The sequence below is a fragment of the Crocodylus siamensis genome, chromosome 5 (genome assembly GCF_052110815.1).
Source record: "Crocodylus siamensis isolate JL-2025a chromosome 5, ASM5211081v1, whole genome shotgun sequence".
NCBI classification, from domain to species: domain Eukaryota; kingdom Metazoa; phylum Chordata; order Crocodylia; family Crocodylidae; genus Crocodylus; species Crocodylus siamensis.
This window is the reverse complement of record NC_143399.1, coordinates 154,664,006-154,680,890: the sequence shown is the minus strand read 5'-3', so window position 1 is coordinate 154,680,890 and position 16,885 is coordinate 154,664,006. Positions and strand designations below refer to the sequence as shown.

The 16,885-nt window shown below is 42.3% G+C and overlaps 1 protein-coding gene across 1 annotated transcript in view; it reads left to right on the top strand.

Moving 5' to 3' along the window:
• DNAH11 (dynein axonemal heavy chain 11) overlaps window positions 1-16,885 on the top strand; it is a 270,299-nt gene that overhangs the window by 206,684 nt on the left and 46,730 nt on the right. Inside the window, exons 62-64 of the mRNA XM_090046787.1 lie at window positions 1,360-1,533; window positions 5,454-5,689; window positions 8,023-8,145. Of these exons, the coding sequence (XP_089902913.1) occupies window positions 1,360-1,533; window positions 5,454-5,689; window positions 8,023-8,145 (533 nt within the window). The remainder of the gene's footprint in view (window positions 1-1,359; window positions 1,534-5,453; window positions 5,690-8,022; window positions 8,146-16,885) is intronic.

Here is a 16,885-nt window from a genome sequence, read left to right as displayed (position 1 = left end):
AAGGTCAACCAGTTCTCCCACAGGCTCCTGGAACTGCCTCCCAACCTGGCACTCCGGATCGGTCCCCTTCCGGACCTCCAGGTTGACATGGCCTCGTGGAGGGCTGCCCAGTCCCCTGCTGCTCCGGCCCAGGCCAGCCGCCACCTGGAGGGGTCGCTGGGCGCCGACCCCGGGGCCCCACGTACCTGCTGGGACCCTTCAAGATGGCCTCGGCCTGGCCGGCGCTCAGGCAGGTCACCAGGGTGAAGCCAGAATTGTGGCCAAGCCCCTGGAACTGTCACCCAGCCTGGTCCACCGGATTGGTCCCCTTCCAGACCTCCGGGTTGACACGGCCTCGTGTAGGGCTGCCCTGGCCCCGGCTTCCCCGGCCTGGGTCAGGCGCCACCTGGAGGCATCACTGGGCACCATAAGTCCAGCTAGCCCAGTGTCCTGTCTCTCATACTTGCAGAGCATGAATGCTGAGGAAGAGGGTAAAGATGGGTATATCCAGAGTCTTCCACCGCTTGCTCGTCTCCCATTGCAGCTTCCATCATTTAGAGGTTTAGCAAATTCTGATTCAGAGACTGCACTCAGAGACTGCCACGTTCAACGCTGATGGATCTTGCCTCCAGGAATTTGCCCAATCCTCTTTTGAACTGGGTTAAGCTACCAGCTCCACAACATCTTATGGCAATGAGTTCCACAGGTTAATTTCATGCAGCATGAAAAACAACGTTCTCTTATTTTAGATAAAAATACTTAGAATCTTTTTCTGGATAATTTGGATTTACATATTTAAAGCAGAAATGATTAGAAATGGAAAATCTGACTTTTATCTTCGTGGAACTCATGTTCTACATAATGTCAAATTTTAACAATTGAAGTGAGCATTTCTGATCTGTTGCCACTAAATTGAAAATACTTCGTAAACAACCAATGTTCAGTTAACATATTTTTCTAGTTATAAGTGTCCCTGTATGTTTCAGGTTTTCAGGTTCAATTTGACAAAAAACAACATTTCCCCCAAATATAAATTGATATTTCTGTGATGGTTAACTAAAAATTGGGCACTGTGGTGTGACTGAGAGTCCAGTCATAGGTCAGCCCTTTGTAATTTGCTGTAGATATCAGGAAATCCAGACTGTACAAGAATACATGCATAAAATGGACCAAAAGTGCCCTGACACCATCCCTTTGCTCTTTCAGCCCCAAGACTATCATCTGAGTACTTGCATCTGTTACCTTTTACGGGACCGCTGTGCCATAAAGAAAGAGTCAGTCTCTTAATAGCCTTGCTTTATGTTAACTTTTCTGCCAACTTCAAGTTTAAAGCTATGATTAATATGTTTGTTTATGACATTTTATAATTGTGGTTTGCAGTCTGAAAACATTCGTTGGAGCCAGTCTATTAAACACTTGGAAGCACAAGAAAAGACATTATGTGGTGACGTCCTGTTAACAGCAGCATTTGTGTCTTATGTTGGATCCTTTATGAAACAGTATCGTCAAGAACTGGTAGAGCATCTGTGGATCCCTTTCCTTAGATCACAGGAGGTAAAACACCTTGTAGGAAATGGCAGTGCATGCTTGAAGCTTAAAACCCCCCAATTGAAGACTTAAGAGTACAGTTCTGTGCTTAAGTAACTAAAACAACTTTGCAGAGTTGGCATACGAGACACATACACCTTTCAGCAAAAACGTTTTTCTCAGATTGTAGGTACTGATTTTTTTGTTGTTTATTTGTTTTTCTACTTGGGATATGCACACTTGAGTGAGTTCCTTTTCCTTTCCTACATCATCTGTCGTAGGCCAAATTACCTATGTAATAGCAGCTATTACTGATTGTGATGTGTAAAGATAAACTCTGCTTAACTTTCAGGTTCCTAGAAGAGTCTGTAAGGATGGCAGCTAGAGGCATTTTACTTGTAAAATGAATATTTGATAGGAGTCTTTGATATAATATACATAGAGCCTTAAAATACATCTCCCGGCACCCAGCAGTTCATAAAACATGGCCATAAATTGATCTCTCTTGCTTACTGAGTTTGTCACACAACTTTTTAAAGGAGCAAGATGCAACATGCAAGCATCTGAACCCCTGGATGGCTTTCTTGTCTATATCACTTTAATCTTAAAAGCCCTGTATCGCTCTACCTATGTCTATTTTTACTCCCCTGCAAAGCTTTGTGTTGATTCCATCCCCTCCACTCTGTGAATGCTGCCTAACTTTGTCTGTCTACTTTGCTTTGTGACCCAAATCACTGTAATAACTTGGCACCTCACACTTCTTAAAGCATTTTACCTTGCATCTTCCAAGGAAAGAAGGGAAGTGGTATCCCTATTTTTAAAATGGATAACTAAGGCACAGAGTAGATTAACTGGTGCCAAGCAAACATTGGAGGTATATGACTAAGCTGTCCTGGTTTCCTGCATCCATGGGTCCAGTGTTCTAGCCACTGGGATGTCCTCCTACCCTCATAAGAACATAAAAACTGTCATTTACTGGATCAGACTCTAGGTCCATCTTGCCCAGTATCCATGGGTATGTATCTGGTGCACTTCACAGATGTCTTGTCTCTTCTGTGAGCAGAGGGAGATCTTGGCACACAGCTGCCTAGAGTGCATCAGGCTATAGCCCCTTCACTGCTTCCTCCAGAACCTCTCACTGAGGTTCTGGCTGCATTATTCCCCTCACCTTTTTGTTTATGCACTCCCCATCCACTTATTTCACTGTACCTGGGTGGGGCAGTCCCCAGTAACTGCACGGCCACTTCCCTATGCCTGGTCTGATCCTGTTGCCAAGCATAGTTTCACTGAGCAGTATCCATGGACTCCTTGAACTCATTCAAAGGCCTATGGACACTGTCTGATGTGCTTTGCTCAGTGTTCCCTCCCTTTGCTCCCCTTGGTGAATTCGTTTTAAATCTACACCCTCAATCCCTTCCCTTTTTATATTTTGTTTTGTCCCAAGGAATCATTTGCTTACTCAGCGGTCTTCCTTCTAAGGGAGGCTTACAGCGTTTCTTAGTCGTCCTTAGCCCACAGTCCCTTAAACAACAAATAGGCCTGTGTCACATAGTGGCAGAGAGTGGATGATGAAAAGGAAAGTGAACAGGGTATGACCAGAGGTTTTTCTACCGTTCATCTTTTAGATTTGTGATCACTACTGTGTATGATCTCCCAGTCTCTGCTGAAAGACCTGATCTGTCCACATTGAAGTGCCTCTTAAAAACCTACTTCCACTTTGCTATCTATATTTGTTTAAAAACTGTATAAATTATCTATTTTATTTCCTTTCTTCAGACATCTTTGTACTTACTTGTCTTTAGATAACATTTCCATGAAGCTACAAACATCTTTAGCTCATTGGAAGGCCCTTAGAATCTGGTGACCATTACCATGAAAAATCATCATCTTCAGAGTACAGTTTTTTAATAGATGCTTTCACTGAAAGGCAGCTGGCAAAATTGCTTGTTTCAGTTTTGACAATTCTCCCAGTGTGAGAGAGAGATATGATTAATAAATTCTGTTTTAAAAATATAGTGAGGTCCTTGCTAAATGCTCTTCTTTCTAAAGGCCAATAGTGAAGGTAGTGCACTCTCTTAGTTTTGTACAGGTATGGGAACAAAAGATACAATTGTGCATTAAAATGCATACCTTCCTTTGTCACAGAACACTAACACCACCACAAAGTTGTATCAGCTATGCAGACCTATTTATTTCAGCTCTCTAACTTAAAGAGACTGCTTGTTTTATGGCCTATCAGTAAAAGAATTTTATTCTTAGTCGTCCTAAGTGTTTAAATAAATGCGTTTATCTGCTATCTGTCTATATACACTCATAGGTATGTCTGCTGTATGCAGGGAAGTGTACACATACCGATGTGTTTGTATTTTGAGTGCATTGGTTACATGGTAGTTTACATTGTGAAGTTGGCAGCTATGTGATTAGAATCATGATTTAGGCCATTTTAAACAAATACATCCTTTGTTACAAAACAGAAACAGTTTTGTCTAACAACAAAATTGTTGTCACAGTAACTAAACTGGAGATATGGTGCCTTCCATCTTGGTGTTAATTTTGTACAAATTTGACTCACCTAAAATACATGCAGTTATTTCTTGAGTAAATAACTACCAAAATGACATGCTTCTTGATCTGACTCTATGCTTTTAAAAAGAAACTGAAGTATTAATTCAACACCTAGATATTGTATATATGGTAGGGAGGAATAGTATGCTAAAAATCACAATGCGAAGACAACTTTGGAGTGGTTAGGGAATTAGAAGGCTTAGATCGATGGTTTTCAGACTGTTCTGTGGAGCACTGGGGTTCCACAGGAGGTCGTCAGGGGGTCATCAGAGATTGGGGGTAATGGAAAGGCAGGCCAGGGAGCTCCATGCCAACTCACATGGTCCATGGAGCCAGTGGAAGGGGTTCTATGGCAGAAGAAGTGATATGAAAGAATTCAGTGATTTGGGTAAGTTTGAAAACCACTGGCTTATAGGATTGATAATGTGGAGTAGTTCTCATCTAACTTAGAGTTTTGACATTCAGATCAGGCTGGTATTCACCAAAAATAAAAACCTGAGATAAAATTGTAAGTTGATGGAATCAGTAGGAATTTCACATTTTTTCACCAGCCATAGAGTATACTGCCTATTTGGAGGTTTCCTTAAAATACTTGGAATTTTTTAATTTAATTGTTCTTCCTATCCTTTTTTTGTCTCTCACTGCATCTATAGCACCACTGCACACACCTTCACTAAGTACTGTTTTGAGATTTCTGATTTTATTAAAACACACAATGGCAGAATAACAGTTAGAGAAAGTGTGACTACTTGCTGGTGCTTTGACTTAAATGAAGTGCACTGGAAACCACAATCCAATTTACAGTGAAGAAGTGTCCATATAACAAAAGAACATTGTTATGCTTGATTTGTTACCTAGTTGGCTGCCTCTGCAGAGAACAGATATATATGGGGAATCTTATGTAGTAGATGAGCTCTTAAGAAAGCTGGTGTGAGAATCCTGTTATGCAGCTACCTATGTTGCACATAATCTGTAAAGAAACAGTAAACTTTTTTCTCTAGAAAATCTTTATTCTCTGCCCATTATGTACTATTCATGATCACTATATCTGTACCAATATAATCTGCTCTAAAGGTTAACACTATATATGCATCAGTTTGTGATATACAACATGTACTTTCTTTTAACAAAATCATAGTTTTTGAAGTTGGTTTCTTAAAAGACTATTCCATTTACACTAGTCCCATGAAATAGTGTTTGTCTTCTACACATTACATATTCTGATGCTTCTGTTGACATCTGATAGTCTACAGGGCCTTGCCTTCGTTTCCATACAATATACATCTGTTTCTAGTGACCCTTGTTACCTTGTGCCTCACACAGAGTCTCATCTCGCTATTTTGTAACCTTGCTAGATCATTATATTCCACTCTGATTCAAAGGTTCCTATTCCAATAACTGAAGGCCTGGACCTGATTGCCATGTTGACTGATGATGCTACAATTGCAGCATGGAATAACGAAGGCCTACCTGGTGATAGAATGTCAGCAGAAAATGCTGCTATTCTAACGAACTGTGAGCGCTGGCCTCTGATCATAGATCCGCAGCAACAAGGAATTAAATGGATAAAGAATAAATATGGAACTGACCTTAAAGTCATACATCTAGGACAGAAAGGGTATGTGTAGACTGAAGAATTTGCTTTCCCATTTCACTGTTTTAAAGTTTATCCTAATTTTTACCAGGGCTTTGGTTTATTGTGATGTATTCTCTTTTAAATGTGAAGCATTACATTACTGCTGCCTATTTTTTCATAGTATCATTTTCCACTTAAAAAGCTCTACTTTTTCTGCTGTGTTGTTTTCAAGTTAGAGAAAAAATATAGATTGATATGCATTCCACAAGATAGTAAAATCAGTTTTTCCAAAACTAAGATCCTAACATACTGGCTTTTGTTCAGAGTCCTGATTACAGTACAACTTAGCCAATAGGATGGCGACATATATGTAGCCATTGCAGAGTGAGAGATTCAGTCTAATGTTTTCACAAATGACTTTAGCCAATATTAGGTATTCTCCTGGTTATCAAAGATGTTTTGAATTCTAATAGTGAAGTTTAAATTGCATTTAAATGGGTATCACTCCTTTGGAATGGATCAGATTTATCCCTTCTCAAGATGATTCTGATTTATGGAGAGGGTTGTAGTAGGTTTTCAGCTGAATGTTATTTTTCATGCTACCATGTGGCTCTCTAATAACTTTATAAACCTTTGAAGACTGTTATCATCAAAGAGACTTCGTTTTATTGATATCCAGGAACAGCAGGCATTTGCATAGCCTAGAACAGCATGTGGTCTCAATAATACCACTTTTTAAAACCTCTGAATCAGTGAGGAGCTTTTCAGCTCGCTGTCTGCTTTTCAGCATTTTTCTCTTCCTCCTTGGGTGCATCTACAAGTGCCATTAATGCGAAGCAATAAACTGCAGAGGTGATTGATCTGCAGTTTATTGCTCACGGGAAGCTCCTGGGCATGCCATTTACACACTTAGGACCACAGCACATTGAGCTGAGTGGCAGCAGCCCCAGCTGTCAGGGAGTCTGAGTGGGTCAGCCTGTCAGCCCGGGACTGCTCCAACTGGGCTCAGTATGCTGCAGACAGGCTGGCTGGGGCACGAGCATGCTTCAGCAGACAGCCCCCACACTGAAGCATCCTCATGCCCCAGCCAGCTGGGTCAGCTTCTACATGTGTGTTGCTGCGTATGAAAATACTCTGCAGCAGGGTAGTGCTTGTATTAGTTTTGTGCACCCTAACAGGTGCACACATATAGATGTTTAGACATTTAATGGGCAGTTAATTAGTCAAATGCACAGTAAACATCTCACATAGACACACCTCTTGACTTCTTTTACTTGACTATTATATGACCTGCTGCCTGTGATTTCTAGGGTCTGGACTCAGGGAGGTCTCTTCCAGACCCGAGTTCCTCTGTGTCAGTCTCTTTGCCATATCTACCTTGCAGTCACATTGGCTGCTTACAGACATCGGGGAAAAAAACCAGTGCTTTAAGCTTGGTGCACCCCCACAGCAAGCACAGAGCACACCCAGACAAAGCATTGCATTAGCTGGACTCACTATGTATCTAAGAAATTCTCTTATTTCTAACTATTTATAAAATCTCATTAGGATAGGATTTTTAAAAGAGACAAAGACAGACTTGTATTTTCAGTTAGTATTTCTTTTCCTAACAGAAGAACCTTGGCTGCTTGCAGACATTAAAAAAAGCCAACACACCCACAATGGTGCTTTAAACTCAGTGCACCTCTGTGCCAAGCTCAGCACATGCCCAGAACAGGCAACCTGTTACTTCAACCCAGTTTGCCCAACATCTGTATAGATCAGGCACTTCAGTGGGGCTTTTTGACACTTGTATCAAAAGCTGACACTGGGGAGCCAGGTTAAACTAATGCTGCTTCTTCCAGTAAAGTGCTGTTGTATTTTTTTTCCATGTCTGTCAGTGCCTAATATGCCTCTTTATACTTGGCTTTGAAGACCTAGCCCACTATGTGTTACCCTCGCTATGGATTACAGTTCTTCCAGGAGCCTGTATGAGTTCTAATACCACTTTCAAGGCAGCATGACATTTATAAATAATGGACCCAGCAAGGCATGCTAAAATCTCCTAACATTTATTTTGCGGCATTCCATCCTACACTTGTTTATAATGTTTATATAAAGACTTGGAAACTCCTTCAGGCAGAGACCTGGTCTTCTTATTTCATTAAAAAAATTAGAATGCCTTTTTATATGAGTAGAAAATAAAGCACAGAAGTAGACTATTACTCAAAACCACTAAAATATTAACTATTAGGAGATATATCTGTGTGTAATATGACAGGTTATAACTGAGCCCTTAAACAAATATTTTCTCCAGTTTATAATATATGTCACAGATGCAGCTTATTACATAATTAGAAAACTGTCTTATTCCTGGATTTTATTTTCATACTAAGGTTTCTGAAAACCATTGAAAGAGCTTTGGCCTGTGGAGACACCGTCCTAATTGAAAACTTGGGTGAAACAATAGATCCAGTACTTGATCATCTACTTGGAAGAAACACAACTAAAAAGGGGAGGTAAGTATTTTTGAATGATCAGGATTTTTACATGAGGCTTAGTGCCACGTTATTCCTATTGTTTTTTCTGTTCCTTATCAGCTCAAAGCTTGGTATACAACTATTAAAAAAAAGAGAGAGAGAGGTACTGGTTTACAACTGGTAATGAATCCATATCAAAAATTGAGAACCTGGGTATAAACACCTCAAATTTTTTATGATTTCAAAATGTAGAACTACTGATTTTTCCTGTCTTCAAGGCTACCCATGCAATCTTATACAAACTTTGCTATAAATTCTCTCTTTTTTACTAGTAAAAACTGGAAAAAAATAAGTGCAGAGGCATCTGAAATTGCGGGAGGTGGGGGGGAGAGTAAATCAATTTCTGTGAACATTTACAAATTTTTTATTTTTGGAAAATGACTTTCCACTTTTAGTGACTCTCATATGTTCAGAAGAGCATTTATACTGTAACCTATATGTAAAGCAAATATTCTTATTATGGTTGACATATTATAACAATGTGATAAATCAGAAGAAATTAATGAAAAAATAATTGTTCTACCACAACATAATGTATTTATGGCAAATTCTTACTGGCTTTACATTATTTTTCCTCTCTCTTAATGTAGTAAATGTCTTACCCTTAGATAATAGCTGGTCCCAAAGACCAATTAAAATAAATAAATGCTTTTTTATCTAGTTCTGTGGGCTTTGGTCCAGGAAAATTCAGTTTGTCATGACTGACAAAAAAGGAAAATGTCTTTGTGAGAATCTTTCATTTTGGGAGTGAGAGACAAAATGATTCACCTGACCTGGAACAAAAGATTATGTTTCCATTTCAGTCATTTGTAACAAAGCCAAATTCATGAAAGAGAGAGGCTCAACTTCAGTGAGGCAGAGTGTTCATGTGCCAGTTTTACCTATTGCTCTGCAGTCGGGACACTCAGCAAGGCTGCAGAAGATTCAGGGTTCAATTTTTTTCCACTGCCTGGGGGCACCTAAACCTACATCTCCCACTGATATATTATAACTGATATTCTGGTACAGGGGTGGGCAAAATACGGCCCACAAGCCGGATCTGGCCCGCGAGGCCGTTCTGTCTGGTCCGCAGGGCCCCTAAAAAAATTCGGAAAATTAATATTTCTCTGCCCTTGGTTCCTGTCAGAAATGACCCCGGGGAAGCCCAGTGGGCTCCAACAACAGCGGGGTCCAGTCTGCCCCACCCCCTAGCCGGAAGCCCCAGCTGAGGTTTCTGGCCTGGGAGCATGTGGCTGCCCTGGCACAGGAAGCTCAGGTAAGTGGGGGGTTGGGACCCTGGGCAGGGAATGAGTGCGGCGGGGGGGGAGAAGCGGTCCCTCCCCACCCCACGCCTGATGCCCTGCACTGCAGCTGCTTGCAGCCCACGTGGGGCTGCCTGTGCCTGCTCTGGACAGCCCTATGCAGGCTGCAAGTGCCTGCAGCATGGGGCAACAGCCGTGGGGTGGGGGAGGAGCCGCTTCCCCCCCCCACACACACACACTCAGCTTTTCCCTGGGCTCCTTCCCTACATGGAGAAAAGTGGTCCCTCGCCCACCCGGTGCCCTGCGCTGCAGGCACTTGCAGCCTGTGCAGGGCTGTCTGGAGCAGGCACAGGCAGCCTGTGAGTGCAGGGCACCAGGCCTGGGGCAGGGAGGGGTTGCTTTCTCCACACACCCCATGCGCTCAGCACCACCTTGTAACCCAGCTCCCCTGGCAGGCTGGCAATGGGGCGGTTACAAGCTGGTGCTGAGCATGGGGAAAAGTGGCCCCTTGCCTGCCCCATGGCCAGCACCCCGCACTGCAGCCACTCGCAGCCCACGCGGGGCTGTCCAGAGTAGGCACAAGCAGCCCCAGGCAGGCTGCGAGCTCTGCAGCATGGAGCACCAGTCATGGGGCAGGTGAGGGGCCACTTTTCCCCATGGTCAGCACCAGCTTCTTCCCTGCTGGCAAGCAGGGGGTTGGGGCTGTGTGCTGCCCCCTGCCTGTACTGTGGGACTGGGGGGGCACTGGGTGTGAGTGGGTGGGGGGCCAGTGGGAGCACATTGACCGCACCGGTGTCCCGGGGCCAGTGCTGGTGGGGCCCAGTGCAGGGTGGCAGGAGTACAGGGTCCCAGCTGGCAGGGGCTCCATGGAGCCGGGCCAGCTCCCCACACCCTGCTGGTGCAGCCCAGCCCAACTCCACGGACCCCTGCCAGCCTACACCCCACTTTGATCCCCACCGGTGTTGGCCCTGGATCATTGGTCCCAAGATGGTGACCGAGGGGCAGGGCACCTGTCAAGGGGTGGGGCTACCCATGCAGCCTTTAACAGTCTGTAAAAACTGGGTAAGCGGCCCTCCGCTCAAAATAATTGCCCGCCCCTGTTCTGTTGGGTAGTTTTCTCAGTCTTTCATGTTGAAGCTGTTCCAGTTTGTATTTCTGGGTATAACAAACTATATGAAACAAGGACTGAAACCCAGGTGTTCAGTTTTTCAAAAGAATACCCTAACTTCCTAGATATAGAGATTATCCTAGTTTCTCTCTGGTATAACATATGTTTAAGAACTTCATATAAAATAACACCTGTGACTAGAGCTGGAAAAAACCCAACGCAGAATAACATGTAGCCTTGTGATTAGGGTTTGGGTGATACAGATCCAAATTCCAGCTCTGAATCAATCAGAGGGGGAGAGCCTTTAAACCCATATCTTCCACCTTTCAGAAGAGTACTCTAACCAGTGTGCCCAGGCATTAAGGAGACAGTGATCTTCTTCTCTTCTTTTTCCTTCACTTTGCAAATCTAACTCTTTTTTTTTTCAAACTGAATTTTTAGCAAACTGTTTACTTAAAAATTTGCTTAAGTTTAATTAGGATACCTCTAAACATAGGCTTTCAAGAGCTTGGGATGAAATTGTAGAGGGGCCATGGTGGGGAACTTATACTGCTACCCATGCTGGGGGCAATTAGTGAAGATCCATCTCTAGTGCCTGTATCATTTGAGTATGTGACCAGTGGTCAGATTTCAGTGTCTGCAAACACTGTGAGCAGACTGGAAAGAAATGTTTAGTCTGGTTATGTCAGTGTACACCTAAAATGAGTATTATCAACTGGTTCATTCTGGGGGCTCAAACTTGGCCCCACAAATTTCTCTCTTATCAGAGGTGAATTTTTGTTCTTTCCTTAGACTAGGAAATTCTTTGCTGCTGTTTTACAAAAGAAAAATACCTTCAGTTCTGAGAGTAAAAGAGATACAATACTGAAGACACACTCTTATCACATGTGCCAGGGGCTTTTTAAATTCTTTTTGCATAGCCAGTATTGCCATACAGAAGGAACTGCTTTCATATGTACTTCAAGAAGTTATGGCCAGTTAAGTAGGCTGGCTTTATTAGCTCCAAATTAAGGGAGACAATGCATCTGTTACTCGCATTTGCCAAAATACATGTCTGTTATTGTCAAGTTATACTCAACTTTTCTCCTTTTTATATATATATTACTCAACTTTTCTCCTTTATATATACACACAAATATATTATCCCCTTTCTTGTAAGCCACCATAAGCCTTCAATGGGAGGGGTGGCGTATGAGTTGAATGAATGAATAAATAAAAGCCATGTGCTTAGTGCCTGCACACAAAAATGATAGGATTTACAAGAGTTCAAATCCTTTTTGAACCCACAACTGGTTTAAGACTAACAACATTTTATACAAAGCAAAACATTGCCCTGTGCTTTCCACCCTTAAAATGCTGTGTTTTCTTTTTCATTGTAAATAACTCAACTCTCTTAGGCTCCCTCGAACTAGTTAATTCTGCAATTACTCTAAGACCAGTTACACATGCAAAGTAGCTGTCACGCCATGGAAAGCTCTAACCAGTCCTAAAGTTAAATCTTGAAAATATGTGCTAACATTATAGCTTGTTGCTATTGAGCTTTAATTTGCACATGTAATGGGGGCTCCCAGCCATAGGGCTGCATCATGCCTAGCCGGTGCTGGGAGTCCTGCAACCAAGGAGACAGTCAGCCCCAGTAGCTGCTGACTCTGGGTCACAGCACCACAGGGACCGAGTCCCACAGCTATGGACACTGGATCCCGGCAGCATGGGTCCCAACAACTGGGTCCTGGCCTCCTGGTGCCAAGACCCAGTTGGGTGCCAGCAACCGCTTGGCAGGGCTGCAGTCTTCCAGTCCTGGGCATGCACAGAGCTCCCAGGGCTGGAAGATCACAATTTCTATGGTCTTCCAGCCTCAGGAAGTGTATGAAACTCCAAGGGAGGGAGACTGCAGCAGCTGCATCTTCCAGCTGCAAAGGTGCATGAGGCACCTCTGCAGCTGGGTGCCCCTCAACTGATGAAACCATTAATGCTCAACTGAGGGGGATCCCAGCTACAGGAGTTTGCTTCTTACCACTACACTGGCAGTAAAGTGCAATGGGATCTAATGCATGCATTAACCCCATTGCACCTTTCCTTTCGTATGTAGAGGAGCCCTCTGACCCACACTAAATACCCAAAGTTTGCTAAGTATGTGCTTGTAAAAGTAAGATAATGTGTGGCCTGATTTTGTTTACACTTACATCAGTATAAATCTGCAGTAACTCCACTGAGAATTGGGTTCCATGCTTTTGAAGTCTTATTGGCTAATTTTGGACATGATTCAAGAACACTAGTAGGAAGAGGTATGATAAAAATGATAGGAGTCACAGCAATATCATTGCACAGTTACCCTGCAAAGGCTTCTACACAGCAGAACAGAGGTGCATACACATGTCCACACACTCATCATTTTAATATCAAGTGACCAATCTAAGAGTTCTTTGCAAGTGCAAATAAAAGTTCCTCCAGTTAATATTTAATATTTTTGTATGGCCTTCTGTTCACTGCATGTTGAAAGATATACCACATTTTCATCCTGGAGCAGTGGAAATATACAGCCCTTCTCTACCAAGTGAACTGGGTTTTCATCATTCTGGGTTTTTGTATTACTATTATTTTAGTAATTTGTATTAGGCATTTTTGTTTTTCTCCTAATAAAGGAAGACTAGAAAGATGCTTGTGATAGATAAGGTACAGTCTAACAGTTGAAGTTCATTAATAATTGGAATGTTGTAGAGTATGAAGTAATGAATACTAATTACTCCTTTCATGTCTGACAGCACCCTGTGGACCAATACATCAGCCCAGACTTTAATTTGGTTCTAGTAATGGTTTCATCAATAGTACATTAATTCTGTGTTTGAAAAGATATACAGTTGAACCTGACCCACACAGTAGATACCACTGTCATAAAATGGCCACATACTGACAACAACTGGATAATTACAAATAATTAAATCCACTGAACTTCAGACAATCCTAATTTTAAGTAAAATATATCTTATGATATCAATCGACAGAAAGCATAGCCAGGGAAATTTATCAACTTGAACTTCTTCTAAAGCAAATTTACTAGCTTGCATACTAGAAAATGTGCTGATCTGTGAACAACTTCATAAAATTATATCCCCCTAGTTTACTGAGTTTAAGTCTTGGACATGGTATATTACCAGCTAATGATGGCGTTTCTGACTGAAGACTGCAGTAGAACTTCTCAACATCAGACAACCTTGCATAAATATTGCTCTTCTATTACCTGAGTGATTATACAGTGGGAGCTGTGCATAGTCAGTATTTCTCAAAACCAGTCTTAGGTTCTTAAAAACAGATTTAGGATCTCAACTTTAGATACCCAAGGTTAAAAATATGGGTGTCACATTTATTTTTTGTTGCCGGAGAACTACTTTAACAGAGAATATGCTTGGGAATATGATCTCTTGTTTTCACAGACAGTTTTTTTCGAACTATTATGTATGGGTTACAATGTAGAAAAAGCTGAGAATTTTATAAATTCACACCACTTGGAGCAGCTCAGATTTCCTTATTGTTTCTTTGATTGCAGCAGGATAAAAGGAGTAAAACATAATCAAAACTTTGCTGATAACATAAGCAGAAATAAGTCTAGATGCATGCACTTGAGTCCATCACAGCAGTAAGGAGTAAAATGATGCCATTTTTGTATAGTTGATTTTTTTTTTTTTTTTTGACAATAGCCTACTCTAAGAGAAATGGCAACCATTAAATAATCGGCTGAGAACAGCAATTCAAGATGATTTAACGTTTTCATAAGTCTTCATTCCCCTCTCCCCTCCCCTCCCCCCTCCACATTGTAGAGATCATTTGTATCCTGGTATCTATCATAAGCATCACTTTCTATAGGTCAATGTCATTTCAACTTGAAAGACTGGTATAAACACCTGAGGTGATAGAGGGACAGATTCATTGTTTATTAGGTCCCCAGTTGGGTCCACTTGAGTAGCTACTTATGCTTGCTCAGAGACTATGCATGTGGGCAAAGGACCATTCATGTGGATCCAATTGCAGGACTGGGGCACTCTGAAGTACAAATTGTACTTTAAGATAGCTCAAGGTTTGAGTGTTGTATACAAGCCTAGTGTTCATCTGGTCACATTTTTTCCATTCATTTGAGACTTGACTGTTACAGTTTTGTGTAAAGCCAAGATAATTAACTCAGTTTCTACACACAAATAGCCTTCCTCACTTTGCACATCTTTCCAGCTGGGAAACGTTAAGGCAGAATTTTTCTTCACTAAACTAGTTTGACCAACTTGTACAGTTTGCCTGCTGAGATTGCTAAGTAACAGCTCCACTCTATGCTTGTTTGCACCTGATTTGTTCAGCTTTTCTCTCTGGGTTAGTGGCTGGATTTCACAAGCCTGATGCAGAAGCTTTTAATTTTAAACAGCAGGGTTTGGAATAAGGCTCCATTGAAGTGTTTCTTTTTTCCCTTTGAAGTAGGAAAATATTGTTTCGCCTAGCATTCTTGTCCAAAAAAAATCTGCCTAGCAGTGCTCTTCATTTTGACTGAGCTGCTCCTAAATGCCTATTAGCTGGAACCTGTCATATTTTCTGCCATGTAGAGATGCTATTCTTCAGTGGAAACTGTGCACCCTGAAATATTGACCTTTTTAATTGTTATGTTGTTAATTTCTTAATTCTAGATTCTTAAACATGTTCCTACTATACTACTTCTCATTTTGAGTACTTCACATCCTTGTCAGCATCCTACTTCTGGGGTTCTGGACATAATCCTGCCTTTTCACTTGAGAAATGGAAGTGAAAGGCATTTCCTTTGCAGATTTACTTAGCTGGTGGTAATTGGTCTTCAATAAGTGAAGTTTCAGCTTCCAGAACTTTCAGAGTATCTGCCAGTGCAAGAGATTGTCTTCCTGAAAGTGGGTTGTTATGAGCATCATCCAAACTGCCTCCACTTCTGTCCTTCTCTTTTGATTCGAGAACCTTTGATCACTTTTGTGTTCAACTGGAAGAAAATAATGGAGTGTTGCTTTGTGTCTGGGGTCCTCTGGGAGAGAGAGTAGAAGGAAAGTGTAGCAGACAGGGTCCCAGTCCCTGCCATGCTCTCGCAGGACTGGCCATGCCAGCCAGGAACTCATCTGCCCGGATATGAACATGTGGGTCATCTCTGGAGCACAGGGAACCATAGCTGCCAGCAGTCCCAGGAGCATGAGAACATGTGCTTTCTGATTAGCCCACAGTGGGAAGTGGGCAATTTAAAAGGAGGACACTGACAGAACTTGGTGTTTGGTATACCCAGTGTGGGAAAATTTCACAGGAGCCTGCAGGAGGGAAAAATCCTGAAGAAGAAACCTGCATGCCAGACCCTTGGGAGCTGCTGGGACCAGGACAAGTCCACATGAGGATAATCTCCCTGAAAGATAAGTAGATGTAATTGGGGGGAGTGACAGCAAGGGTTGTCCCTGCAGAAGCCCCAAGCTGGGACCCCAGATGGAAAGAACATCCATGGGGAATAGCTAGTGAACAAGCTGAGTAAAAGAGTGAGAGGGAAAGAAAAGTGAACCAGCCTGTATGGGCGAGTGGGGACCAAGAAAGAAAATGAGGCAGATGGACTAAAGAAAAGGGTCAGACTGTCCTGCTGCTGAGAAGAACTGAGCAGGAACTCTAATTCTATGGCAGAGCATGCTCAGGAAGAGGGAGAAGAAATCTGAGGGAGAAGAAATCTGAGGGAATTGCTCATAAATTTTGATTTATAAAGGAACTAGAAGGTATTGAGGGCCATGGCTAAGAAGCCCTTTCTTTGAGTTAATTCCTCCATACAGGAGAATAAAGGGGGGGGGGAGGGAAGGGAAAATCCTTCCCCAAAGATTTGATTTACAGTCAAGGCAGAAGTTGGACTCGGTTCCCAAAAGGGGACAGTTGAGGAGGACAAAGTCAGAAGGCCTGGGACCAGCAGATGAAGAAATGTGAACGAGTTAATCGAAATAATTATTGTTTGATTTGATGAGAGTGGTTATATAGCGGCTGCCCTGGTGGAGAAGGAGAACAAGACACTGAGTTAAGGACCAAGGAGAAAGAGACCAGGAATAGTCTCCACTCACCGTCCATGGGGAATAGTGACCATCAACCTGAGAAGAAAGGGGCAGGGTGTAGGGAAGGTGGAGCCCTGTAGAAGAACCTCACGTGGGTCAGGTGGACCAGCAAGTCAAGAACATCCATCTTCCTAAACAACCATTTTCCATCAAGACTTGGCAGGCAAGTAGGAGGTAGAGATAGAAGTCAATATAACCTGACATGGTTCTGAAGCAGAAGACAACTGCCTGCTCACAGGAGGTAATTGTACAGGTCTCTACACAAGTCTTTGCTATTAAATATAATGTTTCTTGAATTG